General features: G+C 44.9%; 1 protein-coding gene across 11 annotated transcripts in view; it reads left to right on the forward strand.

Annotated features, from left to right (window-relative positions):
- macf1a (microtubule actin crosslinking factor 1a) overlaps positions 1 to 19,621 on the forward strand; it is a 202,873-nt gene that overhangs the window by 90,150 nt on the left and 93,102 nt on the right. For 6 of the 11 annotated variants that reach the window (XM_072676053.1, XM_072676056.1, XM_072676054.1 and 3 more), the window contains exons 1-6: positions 7,702 to 10,782; positions 17,650 to 17,816; positions 18,313 to 18,425; positions 18,555 to 18,661; positions 18,782 to 18,901; positions 19,019 to 19,114. In XM_072676053.1, coding sequence (XP_072532154.1) covers positions 9,751 to 10,782; positions 17,650 to 17,816; positions 18,313 to 18,425; positions 18,555 to 18,661; positions 18,782 to 18,901; positions 19,019 to 19,114 — 1,635 coding nt within the window. In that variant the 5' untranslated portion in view covers positions 7,702 to 9,750. Of the gene's footprint in view, positions 1 to 3,297; positions 3,376 to 4,235; positions 4,329 to 7,701; positions 10,783 to 17,649; positions 17,817 to 18,312; positions 18,426 to 18,554; positions 18,662 to 18,781; positions 18,902 to 19,018; positions 19,115 to 19,621 lie in introns of those variants that run through there. The other 5 variants (XM_072676059.1, XM_072676060.1, XM_072676062.1 and 2 more) reach the window with 2 other exon arrangements.

Here is a 19,621-nt window from a genome sequence, read left to right on the forward strand (position 1 = left end):
AAAGCTCACAAGTCACTCACTTTATCCCCTTCTAAATGCCCTAAACCACAAAGCACACAGGTCCACCATCTTTCAATGATCAAGCACTCTCCTCTGCTTGATACTGAGTGGATAGCATGAGAACATGGTCAGCTAGTGCTGGAGCTTTTTAGGAGGTGATTGCCCCTGCCCTCCTACCACATGACTTCCCCTCCCTGAAGACAATGCACATTTAAGGGAGGGGAGCGAGTTTGCTGGCTGACCATGCTTAGCCATGCATGGCCACACAGGATGACCGAGGTGCCTGATGACCTCAGCATCTCTGCATTTACTTGCTGTTTGCCTTGCCTGTCACAGAGTCCGCCCGTGGCCACAATGCGCAGGGGCGTTTTGATGGATAGGTGGATTAATGCAATGGCTGCTGACTCGGATTCACCAGCTCTCTGTCTGCTCTGGTCTCTCTCGCCTGGTCCATCTTTTATGTTCTCCCTCACACTCCCTCTCCCGTTCTTTCTCTCGGGGACTCTCTTCCTCTGAGTGCATACATACATTTTGCATATTGGGTTACATAATGCCAGTTGCCTTTTCCTGTGTTGCATTTTCATTCGTTTTGTTTGCATTGCTCTCTCTCTCCTCCCTCTCTCCAACTGCTCTCATATGTTCATCTGCTATTCCTTCTTTCTTTCTCTCTCTATCTATGCCTCTTCTTTTCGTTCCTCTCTCTTTCGTGATCAGCACAAGGGTGGTTCTACTCTCCGGAAAGTGTGTGTGTCACGTGCCCCTCCACTCATCTTGCTGGGTGGGGAGGAGGAGGAAGACGGAGCTCAGGGAGTATGTTTGACCGAGCCCAAACCCCTTTATCCACACACACATCTACACACTTGTGGTTGCATGTGAGTGAAGTGCACTTAAACCAATGGAGGGTCAAAGGGAAGGAGACACACTCAGTGCTGCATATCTGTTATTAGCAGGCGTTCACATAAAGCGACGCTACATTGCATTGGATTCTCAGTTAATCCTTTACATTCAGTTTACAAGCCTAAACATTAAGGCCACTCAAATATTGTTGATTATTCCATAATGGTGCATGATCCAGGTCTGGGATGTGTGATAGACAGTACCTAAACCATCGCTTCTCTTCAACATCACGTATGTAGGTAAAATAGTCAGTGTGAAGACCCAAGTGACGTTGATAAGGGCCACATAGTTATGGACTTTTGATTGCAACTTAGACATTTAGATTATGGGAGGAATACCTCACAACACATAGTGTATTGCTTCGTGTTTCGTACCTGCAGACCCATGCTAACCCCGGTCTACTATCAAAAGTGCCTACAGTAGGCACACAACCATCTGGACTAGATCTTGGTGCAGTGTAAGGTCTGATGAGTCCTGTGTTGTATTATTCGCACCAGATCCACTGAAGATCCACCAAGCAAATGACAGGAGTTAAAGTATATGATGCTAATGTCTTGGTGCCAAATACCACAGGGCATCTGGCACCTAAACATGTAGGAGGGAACCGTGGTAGGTCACCATCTGTGTATTTTGGTGGCACACAGATGACCAATAATGTACTTGTAGGTGGTCTTAATGTTTTGGCTCATCTATGTAATTCTTATACACAGGCAGGTCTATGAGATCATTCACACATACACAAACCCTTACATAGTCATATCACAAAACAGTGCGTATTGGTAAAACTGCCATTTTTTGCCAAAGTAAGCAATCGGCTAAGACATGTTGTTCAGGGTCTGAAATGTGTGTGCTTACTGCTAGTCAGTATAAACTTCCATTTCTTATGGTTTTCCACTGAACATTTGGTATCTCTTGAGACACCTAGTGTGAAGCAAGACAGATTTGAGATCACCAGCTCTACTGCCTGCAGACCGCATTCACTCTGAAGCAGCAGGCCACTGTTTAGAGCAATAAAGTGCTAGGCAGGTCTTGCCCGCTCCTCTTCCCTGCATGGAGCCAGTCCTGCCCTCAGTTCCAACTCCCTAGAGCTGCTCTAGTCATGACTAACCAGTGCTGCATCCCGCACAAAGCCCACTGCACTCCTCTTAGTGTGAGAGTGTGTGTCTCTGGTGTGTTAGCTTGGCTTCTGGGACACAAATTAAAGTGTTGGTTCAGCAAAAAATGAAATTCATACAACTTTCTGATTGTCTGAGGTCGTCTTCTTTAGTTCTGTAGTGGAGCTGCGAGGCTAATTCAGGCAATAAGTAATGGAAACTTGTACCAAGTACCAGTGTGCAAACTGATTTGTAAACAATCTAATGTGGTTATGTGTTTACTGATGGTGTATGATGTTTTCTATATATAAAGAGAATATATATATATAATATATCTCAGCCGTACAGTTGGCACCACTGACATATGATAAGTTAAAACCATTGATTATCTTCATCTGCAGTGGCAACTATCAAGAGCTGGGACATATTGGGCAGCAAGTGAACAGACTGTTCTTGAAGGTGATGTGTTAAAAGCAGGAAAAATGGACAGGCAAAAGATTCAGAGCCACTATGTCAAGAGCCAAACTCTTGTGGGGTTTTCCTGGTATGCAGTGGTAACCGAAAATGGTCCAAAAAAGGACAACCGGTGAACCAGCAACAGAGACATGGGCACATAGGGGACATCTATGCGATCTATGGAGGCCCCACCAAGCAGGGCCTTTACAGCAGCGCCGTTATGTGCTGTAAACAGTGCAATAGGAGCTTCTTTGTAAGCTGTGTAAGCTAGTTTGGGGTAAGTTGCGCAATGCTAATAGGTGGCTGTAAGCTTCCCTTAATTGTTAGCTACATCAGCCTCGTAGCTTCAGTGCAAAGCTAAAGAACAGGACATTGCTTTGGTTGATCGAATTGGCCAAGTTTTGGGTACAGGGAAAATTATTTTTTGCCCAAACCATCACTTTAAGCTGTGTGTGTGTGTGTGTGTGTGTGTGTGTGTGTGTGTGTGTGTGTGCAAGAAAGCGTTAATGGTAAGTATCTGGGGCCACTGTAGATGTCCACTGTGCTCTTATGCATGGAATGCTGATGAATGCAGCTTTTCTGTGTGAGACATTTCGACTGTGCCACATGACAGTTTCATGGCACTCTAACTTTTCCTGCCACTCTGAGACGAGCTGTTTTAATGACTGCTGATGTCCCTGTCCTTTTGCTCTGGACGCTTCTGATTTTATTTATTTATTTATTTATTTTTTTTGCTGTGTTTGGTTTCACTGCTTTTGGCTTGCACATGACACTCCTCTGTTCTCTCCCACTGATCTTCTGTCAGCTGTGAACTATGAATACACTCATTTTTGTGTTTTTTTTCTTCCAGCCAAGAGAAAAGGGTCGCATGAGATTCCATCGACTCCAAAATGTGCAGATTGCCTTGGACTTCCTCAAACAAAGACAGGTATAGAACAAAGACAGCCAACAATCAAACAAACAAACACATTTCATACAAAACCCAGGACATGAATGTACTGAATTACTGTTCCTAGTAATGTTCAGAATTTGCATCGTTTACAGTTGCACCTCTTAAACATTATTTTACGGGGATGCAGGCTTTCCTACTTGCATTGAAAGTGCTGGTAAACAGGAATTGATGTCCTCAGCAGGAACGTCCAGCAGCAACTCAAAGTCAGTGGTTCGATCCCCTGGACCGGCATGGCTGAGGTGCCCTTAAGCAAAGTACCTAACCCCCAAATGCTCCCCAGGCTCTAAGGTTGCTACAGAGAGGTTTAAAGCAGGGGACTAAATTTGATTGTCCTGCATAAAGGAATGGTCTTCGTCTTACCTCCCCTGTGTGAAATTACTACCTGTAATGTATGTAACCAATAAACATCTCTCTTCCTTTTGATTGGCCTGACTCTGCATGCCCCCTTCTAAAGCAGGATACCTCCGTCTGGACTCTTGACAGCTACCAAAGCTGCTGTCTGCTTAAAGTGAGGATCATGAGAGCAAGCATTAGAAAAAGTAGCAGCTCTTTGCACCAAGCTGACTGCAAATATTGGCCACAGTTGTTAGCTTCCACAGCCATATGTTTACATTGCAACAAAGCCAAATGTGAAATAGCTGTGTTTTCCTCTACTGAGTTGAGGCAAAAAACTTAGAAAACTGAGAACAACCTAACCCCTCGGCTGGTTTTATATGACACCATAGATGGAACTGTAACCTTATTGAGTATACATTTAGAAAAAAAACATGCTAAACATTGCTGTGATTCATTTATTAGCCTCCCATGTAAAATCACTATTTCGACTTCCATTGTAGGTCAAATTAGTCAATATACGAAATGATGACATCACCGACGGAAACCCAAAGCTAACTCTGGGGCTGATCTGGACCATCATTCTCCATTTCCAGGTAAGGTCCATCTTTCCTTGTCTCAGAACAACAACTGCTGACCGCTTACTGACTTTCTGGGGAATTCAGTAGCCCTCATGTCTAATTGTTGCTGTTCATCAGACGCTACTGTCTTCTGCTCTCAGTCAGAGCTCCGGGGAGGTAATGCAAATGAGACTGAGTGAGAAAGGGTAAGTAAGGATAGAGAGGGAGTGCAGTTCAAGGGCCAGGAGAACTCTGTTTATGAGCTTAGGTTTGGCCCTCTGGAAATGCTTGGACAGAGCAGATGAGAGGATTGTCTCGGATGGCTAGCTGAGAGGGCACGAGGCAGTGCTGTTGGTGATGTGGATTTGTGCTTACAGTGTTGCCACTGAAGAGCACTGCCAGCCTGCCTACAGAGAGAAGAGGGAAGAGGACAGTGTCAGAAAAGCCTTGAGGAGCCTATTTGGGATATGACCGTGTGTGTGTGCTGCAGCCAACAGTTGGCTTGTGCTTGCTAGTATCTGGGGGGCAGGACACTTCTCTAGGTCACATCTAGAATGCACTGATGAGCTGTCGGGCATAGTTCTCCAAGGTTGACGTTCTAGAGATCTCTGTAGTTGGTTGCATATTGCTAATCAACAGCAGTAAATGGAACCCATTTACAGCACCACTAGGTTGCTCCTAAATTAGGAGAACTGAGGGACTGTATGTAGGACATCATGTCTTCATACGTATCATTTCTAGGATGCATAACTAGGATGGTTTGATCTAGAGTTCTGGCTGCCACCAGTAGAGCTATGCTAGAACTGTCCAGAAGAGGGCACCATTGACATTAAATAAGGGCTGACGTCACAAGGTGACATGGGCAGCTGGTTGCCAAGGAGGCTCTGCTTTGTATGACTCTGCAGGCACTTCAAACAGCATGATTCAGCAGAAAGGAGAGAGGGAATGATGGGATTTTGTGAGAATGTGAGGGGAAAACCTTAGGACGTAATAGGAAAGAGGAGCAAGATGCATGCTTGTGTGAGAGTGGAGACGCTGCTAAGAGGCGTTGCTCTAATGGGATATTCTGAAGGATTGAGCAGCTATAATGTGAAGAAGTCATCTAGGGTGATCGGTGCATTAAGGAAAGGTGTGGCTGTCATGGAACAGATCTTTTTTTGGCTTATTTTCTGAACCATTGAATGATGCACACTGTTTCGAGTTGCAAGCTGTAGTGATTAAGAAAGCAAAGCTCAGCGCAATACACTGGATGCTTTTAATGCACAGTTATAGATGAAGTCATCTCAGTGTAAGAACCGTTATTCCGAACCGTCAATCAACTTCAATGAACATCAATAAACACCAGTCCTTTCTTTACCATTCAAAGCCTAGAGGCATCCTCTGCAGCCGCAAGAGACTAACCATCCTGTTCTTCCTGCTCAATTTGGGACAGTTCCCTTGGAAAATTGTGCTGCAATTTAGGTTAACTGTGGCCTCTCAGAATTGTCTTTGAGACGTCCTTGTCTTGACTTGGATTCTGAGTGAACCATTAGCTTAGAGGTGCCGCTCTCCTACCTTTATTGTGACAGGTGTAATCGGTTGTTAGTGTTTAAGTGAGGGAGGATGTCTGTGGAGGAGGTCGGTATGGGGGAGGAGTAAGTATTTGAGTGGAGAGGGCCGTAAGCCCAGAGGAGCTGTTTGTTGGTGGTGTTTTGAAACTATTCTATTGGGGTGTGCTCAAGAAGAAGCTAGCTGCTCCGTGTGGAGTGATCTTACTGAGATTGGGTCATCAGACTGCTCCCAGCAGAGCCAAATGCCAGAAATGCCTCATTACTGAAGGTTGAGGAGGCAGTGATCTCTTTACCAGTGCTTAGGTGGCACCCCCTTCAATCAGGAGCAGAGTAAAATTATGTAGAAGTAGTGAAGTAGTTTGGATTGTTTCTCTGCTTTGTGCCATCAAAAGAAAATTTTTGCTGTTTCTCAAGTTTATAAGTTGCGTTTAAGACTCTCATAGAAAACCTGTGCCCATTTTAACCTTCCCAATTTTGGCTAGCCAATTACGCATCCCACTCCTTGGGACACTATTACATGTAATGCTTCTGACAGTGAGGGGGTAAGGACTGACACATGCACAACCAGACACCACCTCTTTTTTAACTGCTGTCAATGCAACCAGTGTACTCTGAGAGCCACCTGCCAACCCAGAGAGAGCAAGACCAGTTGTGCTTTCTGGGGCTCCGGCTGCTGATGGCAGACAACATGACCCAGGATTCAAACCCAGGACTTTTATTAATGTAGCGTGGTGTGATTGCCCAACCAGGGAATTAAACCATATTTTGCCACGGGGAAGGCAGTGCATGCTACACTACACCAACCACCAATCAAACCAGCATTCTTGTTTTCATTAAAATATTTTACGTAATTCATTTCTGCCAAATGTTTCGCCCATTTAGCCGAAACCGAACAGGCTGATTTTACCCATTTTTAGCTGGAGTGTTTTGGCAGAAGAAATTCCAGAGCATTCTTACTTTATTTCTCAATAAAAGTACCAGCACAGACGTTTTTACAGATGTTTTCACAGCACACATGAGCACAAACACAGCTTTGTTTTCTGATAATTTAGTTCATAGAGGTGTCTCTCTGCCCCTTATTAGTATACAAGAAGCATGAATGCTGCAAGGTGGACATTTAATGAACGTCTGTTCAGGTTACTAATTTGGGCCGCAGGTTGTAGATGATCTAGTGCTTATTAATTCATTGACTGCCTACGCAGTGTTTGTGTGCTGATGCTAATGTGGGTCCTGGACCAGGCCGCATTCCTGCGTTACCTTAGAGTGCCGCACTATTGCATATGTGAAGGGTCTGATGCCACGTTTCTGCGGAACGTGTGCGGTGAAGACGTGATCTCCCAGACGGCAAGTAGCCTATTTTTCTCCCCTGCCTTTCTGTGCTGCAGCTGACGAGACTCTGCTGGGGTTTGTTTGTTTTTTTTCCCTTCCATGTCAGGCTTTGCTCTGCAACCCCACTGTCTATTAATTGGTCTTTCTTTTTCCACCATGCTATATTAGAGAAACGGGGGTTTCTCTGCTAGATTGGCCGGAAGCAGAGCAGAGGCAGGAGGCTTTTTGGCAAAGATGCAGCAAAACAGATTTAGAATTGATTTCTTTCGTATTTGGAGCCTGCCAACTGGTCTTAAGGTTTTCGGTTTGTGTGTGTGTGTGTGTGTGTGTGTGTGTGTGTGTGTGTGTGTGTGTGTGTGTGTGTGTGTGTAAGCTCTGAGCTCACAGGCAGCATAGAGAAGGAGCGAGAGAGGGAGAGGGAGGGAGTGACGAGGAAGCAGATAGGAGGAGAGAGAGAGGTGGAGGGGGAGGGAGGGATCTACAGCAGCAGTGTGTTGTGTGAGGCTGCAGCAGACTGGAGATAAAGCTTTTTGCAGCCGGTGTGTGCCAGCGAGGAAGAGAGAGAGAGAGAGAGAGAGAGAGAGAGAAGACGGGTTGCCCAGCGACAGAGCGGGAGGACCGGCAGGCTGCTGCTACTGGAGCCCCCGGCTTCTCTCTATCACAGGCCTCAGGAGCTTCACCACATACAGACGTATTCTCAGGATCTGAGGGATCGCCCAGCCCTACAGGCACATACACCATCTCTCTGCCTCTCGCACTCCGAGGCATACACACACACACACACACACACACTGTCTGTCTGATTGGGTGGGAGCCCTGGATCAATCGGATCAGTCCCGGGATGCTTGAGCGATGGAGCTCTACTTTTCTTTTGGACCGGAATGACAGCTCCTCTCTGCAGACACTACGACGCTTGAGGCAGTGGATAAACTCCCCAGTTTTACCAACAGTGGGTTCAGCCAGCCGGCCCAGCCCTACCCTACTACTGCTCTAATTAGATTCCTCGGCCAGAGAGGCAAGCAGCACCAGGGAGCGGCACCCTCACTGCCTGGGAAGAACATCTTCCATGGAGAGACAAAGAGAGGACGAGAACTCCAAACCAAAATCTGCAGATACCTTTGGTTCTGTGACGGGATTAGCCGTGGCCACAGGGGGATAGTGTGTTTTGTGTGTTTTGTCTGTCTTTGCATGCATATATGTGTGTGTGTGTGTGTGTGTAAGGTCTTGACTCATCACGCTCTCTGCCCTCTTTATTGACTTGTGAGTGTGTGATTGACTGTCTCCTCTCAGTGCATGTGATATCAGTTGCCGTGGCAGCAGAGGCGAGACACCCAGTGCTCCCTCCTCCTCTTGCTGCTTTTTAATGTCTGGAGACTGATCTGACACTGCAAGCCTCCTGCACACTTACACACAAGGGGCCATGGGATTTAAGCAGATGCTGTGCTATGATTAGCCGTGATTGACTTGCTGATGACCTGCCAGAGGCTTGGCTGACTCAGCTCTTTTGCCCACCACCAGCCAATGTGAGACCTGCCACATTTGAATACCTGGACAGTCCTGCACTATTGGAGTATCATTACGTACAACGGCCACTGCTGCCACCACTACAGTTACAACTACTCCTATTGTATCGGGGCATGAAGTGGAGCTAACAGTAACACATACTTGCAGAATCTGATGAGGCAGAGCGCTCATCAGAGAACGCATCAAGGCATGCAGTCCCGTTCCTGTTGATTTGAAGGAGCGGTCGCTGACCACTACATACTTTCTTCTGCCAAGCTGGCAGTGATGTGTCCTGACTCAGACTTGTGGACTGTGTGTGTGTGCATGTCTGCACTGCAGCCCTGTCCCTGCTCTAACTGAGGAATATGAGCAGGAGGATGGGGGGTGTGTGAGACCGCATTCTTGTGCCAAAGACTCTGTTAGTCAACGTACTGCCTATGGAATGCCCTAGAAGGATTTTTATTTGGTTTGACTTCTTCATAAAGCAGCTCTGCACCATGCCTGCATTGATGATGGAAGATGAAAAGGCGTGCATGCTGGTAGATGTGAATATTTCATAAGGAGAACAGCCTATATTCAGTGCGGGTGTCCTTGAGGCTTGCTAGGACCCCGCAGTGACGTTGACAAGAGAGTTGACCACAGCATTGCCTGTGGACAGACTGGGAGCAACAGGCGGAACAGCAGCAGGTGTGTAATGCAAACTGGCAGAGCATCAGCCTTGAGTACTTCCCAATATCTCACCACTCTGGGGCTGCACTAGTTGTGCCCATTTTATCATCGGTCATTAAATGAGGTCGTGTGTTTGTTTTGTGAAGATACAAAGCACCTTGTGGACCTAGGTCATAACTCTCTCACGTTTGGAAGGATGAAGATTCATCACAAGTGGGGGAACTGCTAACATTATGATACTTCAGCTTGGTTGTCGAGATGACCAAGCAAAAAAAGCACCAGGTGTTTTATGTAGGAGTGGTGCTTTGAGTCAGTGACACTGTGTGCCCTTGTTGATCCTTCTTCTGTGGTCGCTGTGATCTCCAAACTCTTTCAGGTAACGTCCGTTTTTTTGTCCTCTGCTGGAAATGGGCAGCTCTCTTGGTTGCGTGAAGCAACCTAGGGAGATGGGATCGGGTGGAGTCTCTCCGCTGTCGCCCAAGAGGAAACTCCGCTTCAGGAGAAAGCGTAAAGCAAAAACTACCCGAAAAAGTCTCGAGGCTGAGAAGTTGCAGCAGATGGTTGAAAATGTTGCACTTAAGGATGACACCACAGCAACTACCACGGACAAGCTAAGTAGCCAAACAGTGACTGAAACCCCCACTCAAGTGGTCCTAGTTCCTGGTGCAGCCCCTATCCTAGGCAGCACAGGTACTCTCCGGGGGAGCAGAGTGGCAATTCTTTCTCCTGACCCCAGCCCAGCATGGCTGGGGGCATTCCACCAGGCAGCGCGAGAGAGGGTAAAGGAAGAGCCACAGGCAGAGGCTGCCCATTCCACACCAGGGGGAGGCAGAGTGTGCCGGGTACGGGAGAGAGTTCAGGGAGTTGTAGAGAGACCTTGTCTTTTAAGTGCCAAAAAGGAGGAACTTGAGGCAGAAGAGGAGGAGGAGGATGAAGGTGGACAGGGCGAACTGTTGGTTGGTGAGCCCTTGGAATCGGAGCGGAAGGGTGTGGTTCACATTCGCGAAGCAGGTGGTAGGCTTTGCGTGGTCCGTACCGTTTATCCAAGGGATTACGGGTCACCCGTTTGGCACGACAAAGGGTTGGAGGTGCACGCCGGACCGTCCGCTGAATCACCCGTTATTGACGGCATTCAGAAAGTTCAGGTTCATGAAGGAGAGAGACAGTCATATCTGGGGACAGGTGCACCCAAGCCAGACATTTCTCTTGAACCAGCTGGGAAGGAGTTTATATTAGACAGCCCTGCTCAGGGAGGAGAAGCTCCTGGACCTCTACAGGACCCCCAGTCCTCAGGCTATGCCAGCGACGTGCCTCTTACCTCCCCGGAGACAGGGTGCGCTGTTCACAGAGACTGGGGTAGCTCATCTGAAGTGTTGAACTCGTCAGTGCTGGAGAGTCCCATCTCTCCACCAGAGAAACCATCTCAGCCATTATCTCAGGTCAGAGCCTCTCTCCGATGCTAACAATCCGGGCGTTTGCATATGAAGCACTTGAAAAGAGGTTGATGAATGGAGAAGGTCTTTTATGAGCAACATGGTTGTGTTTGTCCGTGACATTTGTGTTCCAAGCCTCAGCAGTGCATGCTTTTGTTTCTCAGCATATCAGCTGTGCATGAAGCAAACATCTCCGCCTTCTTCCTGACCATGTCCCATGAGCCTAATCAGCACTGCACAGAGCAGCTCAGCGCTCTCTCCCCTCTCTCTTTCTTTCTCGTCCTTTTCCTTCTTCTGTCCCTTATTATTCCTCTACCCTCACACCACCCACACTCTCCCCCGTCAGTCTTGACACTCTGCTACTATGTGGCTCTTTGGCATCGGCACAAATTGGAGTTATACTGATGTGTTCCGCTACATTCTCAGCTGCTGTATATTTAGATTAGGACTTTTATGTGCTTCTACAGCATTGCAGTGCTGCAGTGAAATGTGTGGTGCCTGCGACCTGTATTCCCCTCTTTATCATCCGCCTGCAGTGATGTCTGGTAATGGTTATTGGATGGGGCGGAAGAGGGATTTCATGGCCTTGTTACAGATAGTGTGGTAACAGCCTACTGTTCATTAGATGGTCTTTTCTTAGCAATGTGCTGCAGTGGCAAGCCGTGACTATTATAGCTAAACCTTGAGTTTGGACCTTAAATATAGAAACCTAGTCAAAATTTAAGAGGATTTCCAATACCATGTTAAAACTACTTTTAATAAGAGAACTTGAGAGTGCGTCTTGAATGGTGTGCTGCAGGAGACAGGAGATTATGATGGGAGTTGACCATTTTTGTGGGGCATGCAACCTGTATTCCCCTCTTTTTTACCTGCCTGCAGTGATGGCTGGTAGTGGTTACTGGATGGAGCTTGAGAGGCCTTCTCTTCATGGCCTTCTCTTGGCAATGTGTGTGCTGCAGTGGCAAGCTACGACTGTTAGAGCTAGATCTTGAGTTTGGATCTTAAATGTAGGAACCTATTCAAAAAAAATATGCCTGATTTATGCCTGTATGATTTCCAATACATATGTGAATAAGAGAATCCTGAGTGTATCCCCAGTGGTGTGCTGCAGTAGACAGAGAACGGTGATGAGATTTGACCATTCTAAGCTGGGTTGGCTTTTTTTCGTGGACAGAACTGAAAGGATCATAAACACATGCTTGCTACTGTTATAAACAGCAGTAATGGCCTTTTGCAGTCTGATATTGCACAAGACTGCAACATGAAAATTGGCTCCCTGACAAGTCGTAAAATATATGATGTATTTATTGTGTGCTGTTAGCATCCTGGTTAATCTCCGATGGTCCCTCAGAGTGTTCCTTCTGTGTGGCACCGTCATTTTTCTACAAAACCATTCTGTTCCCAGTGAAATCAAGGCCAGTGTTTAACTGTGGTTTATATTGCAGGGCTTCTTGCCTCTGCAGTCCATAGCAATATGTCATTTTGCCCATGTGTTGCTCTACAGCTCACACACTGAAGCATGCACACCCATCCCAGGTTGGTTTGTAGCCGCATACAAGGGTGCTTGTGGGAATGTGAATGTGTGTGTGGAAGGTCTGCGCTGCTGTACATGGGGTACACTGTGTGCTGACTCTGGCTCCCATCCTCACGTCTGCCCGCATGTCTACTTTTCTCCTCAGCTAGCTGAATATAGATGGATTTGATATGCGCATTAATCAGGCCAGCTGCAAGCAGGCGGTCTCAGGGGAGACCAGGTCATCTTAATTTTTGCCTCCTTTCATGTCTGGTTTTTTTTTTTTTTTAGGCCAACTCTTTTTGTCTTCGTAGATATTTTAATATTTTTAATTTTATAGATATATTCTATCCTAGAACTACGATTGCAGCATATATATATATATATATATATATATATATATACAGTGAGTCCAAGAAGTATTTGATCCCTTGCTGATTTTCTTCGTTGGCCCACTAATAAAGACATGATCATTCTATACTTTTAATGGTAGATGTATTCTTACATGGAGAGACAGAATATTAAAAAGAAAATCCAGAAAATAAATCTAAGGAATATATATTAATTGATTTGTATTTCATGGAGTGAAATAAGTATTTGATCCCTTAGTATTCATTAGCAGTTCTGGCTTTTACAGACCAGTTAGACACTCCCAATCAACTTGTTACCTGACCTGAAGCCACCTGTTCTCACTAATCACTTGTGTGAAAAACACCTGTCCACAGAATCAGACAGATCACACAGATTTCAAGTCTCCAACATGGGTAAAACCAAAGAGCTGTCACAGGACCTCAGAGTCAGAATTGTTGACCTTCACAAAGCTGGAATGGGCTACAAAAAGATTAGTAAGGTGTTGGATGTGAAAGTAACAACTATTGGTGCAATTATCAGAAAGTTTAAAGAGTATAACATGACAATCAACAGACCTCGGCCCGGTGCTCCAAAGAAGATTTCGCCTCGTGGGGTGGCAATGATGCTGAGAACAGTCAGAAATCGTCCTGCAACCACTCGGCAGGAGTTAGCAAATGACCTGAAGGCAGCTGGGACCACAGTTTGCAAGGAAACAATTGGCAACACTTTGCGCAACAATGGATTCACATCCTGCAGTGCCCGAAAGGTACCCCTGCTGAAGAGAGCACATGTGGAGGCGCGCCTCAAGTATGCCAATGATCATTTGAAAGATGAACCAAGTTATTGGGAGAAGGTTTTGTGGTCAGACGAGACCAAAATTGAACTTTTTGGCCTCAACTCCACCCGCCATGTGTGGAGGAAGAAAAATGCTGCCTATGACCCCAAGAACACTGTGCCCACCGTCAAGCATGGAGGTGGAAGCATAATGTTTTGGGGGTGTTTCTCTGCCAAGGGTACAGGGCTACTTCACCGCATCACTGGGAAGATGGATGGAGCCATGTACCGCACAATCCTGAGGGACAACCTCCTCCCCTCTGCCAGGGATCTGAAAATGGGCCGTGGTTGGGTCTTCCAACATGATAACGACCCTAAACATACAGCAAAGGCAACAAAGGATTGGCTCAAGAAAAATCACATTAAGGTCATGGAGTGGCCCAGCCAGTCGCCAGACCTCAATCCGATCGAAAATCTATGGAGGGAGCTGAAGGTCAGAGTTGCCAAGCGACAGCCCACCAACCTTCATGATTTAGAGAGGATCTGCAAAGAAGAGTGGGCCAAAATTCCCCCTGGTGTGTGTGCTAAACTTGTGGTTAACTACAACAAACGTCTCACCGCTGTGCTTGCAAACAAAGGCTTTGCCACTAAGTATTGAGTGTGTTTGGCAAGAGGGATCAAATACTTATTTTCCTCATTGAAATACAAATTAATTAAAATATATTCTTTAAAATTATATTCTGGATTTTTGTCTTGATATTCTGTCTCTCCATGTTAGAATATATCTACCATTAAAAGTGCAGAAGGATAGTGTCTTTATTAGTGGGCAAACAAAGAAAATCAGCAAGGGATCAAATACTTCTTGGACTCACTGTATATATATATATATATATATATATATATAATGTGTGCACACTCTTACTCGCACACATTCTGCCATTACCTGGAACAGGATGAAGTGCCTGATGCGTTTTGTCATTGTGGAGGTGCTGAGAGTGCTCTGTGTCACTCTGACCTGACACTTCAACCTCAGTGACCGAAACTTGTCTTGCTACTTCGTAGGCTGCACACATGCCGTGTTTGCCGGCATACAGTCAGGAATAGGTATTTGTTGAGTCTGGAGAGATTAGAGGTTGGATTAAAGGGGACATAAATGTGTGGGGCAGGCAGTATACATGTACACTCTTAAAAACTACTGTGCTACACAGGGTTCTTGGTGGGATGCCATAGAAGAACCATTTGATCGGCTTACGTCATTCAGTGATCGCTGATAATTATAGAAGAAGGGGCCAGGTGCTACGTTAAGGCAAATTCCAGGTCAATTTGGTGTCTGCAGCTGGGCGCAAGCTCTGTGGCTGAACAAGGAGCTGCAGGCTTCTGTGACTGAGAAGCCTTGAGCGAAGGGCTGCTGTAATTCTTAACTCAGGAATATGATCGGATCAGCTCTCAGGATTGGCTAATTACAGAAATATCGGCTGATTGTTTATTTTGCCTGAAAAACAAGTGAAGAACCTTTTATAAATGTAATGAAACGCATTAAATGACTGAAATTTTGCAGCATTTCTCCTCTGTTAAGGATGGTTTATTCCACCCACAGAGATCTTACAAAAGTCACTGTTTCACTCTAAAGCAAACTGAGCCTGCGTAAGCCAAAAGTTTCATTCATTTCTCTGCCCTTCAGTCACACTGCTAAGTTTTTTGTTTACTGTATTGCAATTACATCCTCATTAGAATATTAGGATCACTGCTAGATGGTGGTCAGTTATGCCTGATCAGCGATTTTTAAGAAATGTTTTTGATGGTTATTTTAATCCAAACTTTACTGGATATTTAAGATGACACTCACATGTAGAATCATGCAAACATGTCATGTGGGTTTGTCCTGGAATAGAGAGTTTAAAAATTATTGAGACAATAATTAATAATAATGATATAGTAATCACAATAAAACTACAATTATTATTAGTAGTAGTAGTATTGTTTATTATTATTGTTAGTAGTAGTATTTATTATTAGTATTATTATTAGTAGTAGTAGTGTAGTATTTAGTAGTAGTTGTAGTATTTATTATTATTATTATTATTATTATTAGCAGTAGTAGTAGTAGTAGTTGTAGTATTTGTATGTAAATCCTTGTTTACATAGTAATTGCTTGTTTACTGTCGTCCTGTGCAGAATTTGTGAATGTAACAGTGAACTTCATTCTTTTAGTCTAGCAAGAGGTCAGACTACAGTGACTTTGCAATTGATACAGACTGACCTCACTATTTAATCATCTTTACTGTAAGAGGCTCAAACCAGGGCGACTGCTGTACTGTTTCTGTATACCACCAAATTTGACCATGTTAATCTGTTGGCTTGGCTGTCTGAATTTCCCGCCCCCACTCTCTCTCTCTCTCTCTCTCTCTCTCTCTCTCTCAGCAATGCTCTCTCGTTCACTCCCTCTTCCTCTCCCTGTTCCTCTCTCTTCCTCCCTGTTTTCACTCTGATTCTCTACAGTGTGTCTGCTCTGAGCTAGCTCTAGAGGAGCTAGAGAGGAGAGCGAGAGTGGGATGACTGAGGAATACAGATGATGAGAGCCAGGCACAGGCTGATACTGCCTTTTTTTGTCACGTTTAGAGAGAGATAGAGAGAGTTTGGAAAGAGAGGGGATTTGAACGAGTGTGGCCTTGGTGAAAATATGAAACGGTGAGAGATGAACACAGTGTAAAAGAGGTTGTTTGGCAGAAAAAGTGAAAGAGAATGGCAAACAGGAATAACGGTTAGAGAGGGGAGGGCATTTTGGAGGAAGAAGGATGGGGAAATGTTTTAGTGACAAAGCATCTAATGAGATGGGGAGGACTAATGAGAAAATGCAGTTGGGGCTTAACACTGCCTCAAACACGCTGGATGGATTGGAGACATTGATTAATGGAAGTGAAGAAACAAACACCCTGCTGGCTGAAAGAACTGCTGAAAGCCACAACCCTGATGAACCCTGGCAGCTAACACAGGAGGAGGAGGAGGGGAAGTGTGTGCTAGACCATGCAGACCATTTCTCTGGTTTCTCACATGACTTGCATAGCTATTTTGAGAGACAGAGTTACATGCAAGACGTTAAAACAACCTATAGAGGTGTCCAAAAGTTTGCAGACACCACTTCTAATGAATGCATTCAGCTACTTTAAATGAGAGAAGTGCTGCTAATAGAACAGGTCTCTCTGGTGCAGATGAAACTATTTATAATATAGTATATAATATAATGTAATGCCCTAAGGATTTAGGGGTATAGATCCCCCCAGCATTAAGCTGTGGAGCAGTGGGACTGTGTTCTCTGGAATAATGAGGTGAGTTGACCTCACTAACGCTCTTTTTGATAAATGCAATCAGGTCCCTACAGCAATGCTCCAAGCATGCACCTAGTAGAAAGCCTTCCGTGGACAGCAGAGACGAGAGCTGAAGAAAAATCTTTCTTATACCCTCGATTTCGTAGGAAAATATGAATAAACAGGTGTCCCAATACTTTTGTCCAAATAGTGCATATGCTTTAACAGCAATTTTGACAGAAACTTTTTGATGGATTGAAACTGAGAGTTCTGTGTATTAGTAACAGTAAGCCCTCAAGCCTCTTATTACTGTGTAATCACTAAAACGCGTGGCCTGGAGTAGCTCATAGCATTTTGATGAACTAAATGTATTATGTGTATTAGTTACAGTAATCCCCCAAGGCCATTCATTACAGTGCAGTTACTGAAACATGTAACCTGCACTGGTTGAAGTATGTTGCTTTTATAAAATAGTGATAAAATACAGTGTAATAGAGTATAAATACAACAGTGTTCAGTCTGATGCAGAAAAGAACGCAAGCAAGCTGTGTATTTTACCAGTAGGCTATGGTTGCCAAACCGAACAGTGTGTGTGTGTGTGTGTGTGTGTGTGTGTGTGTGTGTGTGTGTGTGTGTGTGTGTGTGTGTGTGTGAGAAATTGACTTACTCAGATTTAAAACCAGAGTTTCTTAGTAGTGAAAGTAGTGACTTTTATAATAACAAAAACCATTGCGGGTGTTTTGTCTGAATCAATCTTAACCTTTGACTCGTACCTTTAACCATGAGAGTAAAAATTGTGAGAGCTGTAGTGAAAATATTAAAGAATTCAGTGAATGCAGTGTACACTTGTGTTACTGATTTCCTCAGTTCTCAGCCTGTCTATTTGAATGAAGGGTGAGATTATTTTGTTTGTGTCTATCTCTTCATCAGATCTCTGAGATTTATGTAAGTGGGGAGTCTGGGGACTTGACTGCCAAGGAAAAGCTGCTGTTATGGACTCAGCAAGCCACCGAGGGCTACCCTGGACTGCGCTGCACCAACTTCTCCTCCAGCTGGAGCGATGGCCGCATGTTCAACGCACTGCTGCACAGATACAGGTACATGCTAAACATGGTGTCATTCTTTTTTGTGACTGGCTATGTTGTTGAAGTCGCAGTTTTTGGCTACAGTGCTCACAACTAATCAGTACAAAATGAAGCTCTTGGCTTCTTCATGTCAAATGCGAACTCTACACAAGGTTGGACAGGTGAAATAATCTAGAACACAATGCAACACTTTTCTAGGCAAAATGGAAGCAGAAGCAAGGAGACATGAAGCAGGTGAAACAGTGAAAGTGTGTGAGAACATTTTTGTAAGAAAGATGACAGTTGCTGGTTCTTTTGAGGCTATTTTAAAAGTACTGTTGTGTTTGGTGGTTTCTTGTGGGGGGGGGTGGAGGGGACACAAACTGCTCACTTTGCAGAAGGTACATAAGAGAGCTCAAAATTGGCTAAATGAATAACTTAGCTTTTTTCAGAGTTGATAACAATCAGCTCGCTAGCACAGTCTTTCTGAGACATCAGTATTCTCATATCTCTGTATTATATCATTCAGGCCAGACCTGATTGACATGGAGGTGGTGGCACGGCAGAGTAACCGGGAGAACCTGGAGCAAGCCTTTGAAATTGCAGAGTCGCTAGGGGTTACGAGACTTCTGGACGCTGAAGGTAAGGTCCAGTTTGTCTCGCCTGTGTTTTATGTTGTCTGCTATTGTCTGTATTCACACATCTAATGCTTATTTGCTCTGTTTCTCGGCCTCATCTCTGTTATCCTCTCTGTCCTGGGTCTCCAATTAGATGTGGATGTGCCATCACCGGATGAAAAATCGGTCATCACCTACGTGTCCTCCATTTATGATGCCTTCCCCAAGATCCCAGAGGGAGGAGAGGGCGTCACACCTCACGTAAGTTCATCTGTCCTCCATGCTAGTGCTGCAACTAATGATTCTTAATGGTTTCTTTCTGTGCAACAAACAAGTCAATATCTCTAATGCTGCTGATGTCCTTCATCTTGATGTGCTCAGGAGGTCGACCAGCGATGGGCAGAGTACCAGTCTCGCTTCTCCTCATTACTTCAGTGGACAAGGCAACACACAGCCCTAATGGCCAACAAAAGCTTTCCCCAGAACCCTGTGGAGCTCAAGGTCTGTGCACATGCTTGTTTGAATAACTAATGGCTCATTTGAAGGTGCGAAGGGATGATAATGACCATTTTTCTGTGACTGCTCTCATTGTTTATCAGTGTTGTCTTCTTCCTTCAGGCACTCTATAATGAATACATCCACTTCAAAGAAACTGAAATTCCTGCTAAGGAGATGGAGAAGGGCCACATTGAACATCTTTACAAGCTGATGGAGGTGAGATATATATATAGATATAGATATAAAGAATGTCATTAAAACGCAGAAAATTAAAAAAATAAGATAGGGAGGGAAGGAATGGAGAAGCTGGAGGTTGACCTTGATTCTGCTGCTGAATGCAGGCCACATTGTTCGTCATGAGGCCCAGTGCAGCACTGCAGGAGCAGGGCTCCAGGGAAGACACAGACCATAGTGGTGTTCTTTTCTGAGAAAGAAAGGAGAGCATGCTGGTGGCGGAACCACAAGCAGTACATGCTTAAAGGAAAAAAAGCAAACGTGTTAGAACACAGGACTGGATGTAGATCACAGTTTAGTTTTTATGGTTTCATATCCATATATCTGTTGATCTGCAGGTACTCAGATCTTCAGCGTACTCTTTGGTGTATTCTTCTTAAGGTTTAGTGTTCAGTTTAAAAACAGTTGTTTGTTTAGGTTTAGATTTTGGTTTGAGGTTAATGATGGGGGTGGTTTGTATTAGGATTAGGTTTTGGTTTGTGGTTGAGG

This window comes from Salminus brasiliensis, chromosome 3 (assembly GCF_030463535.1).
Source record: "Salminus brasiliensis chromosome 3, fSalBra1.hap2, whole genome shotgun sequence".
NCBI lineage: Eukaryota > Metazoa > Chordata > Actinopteri > Characiformes > Bryconidae > Salminus > Salminus brasiliensis.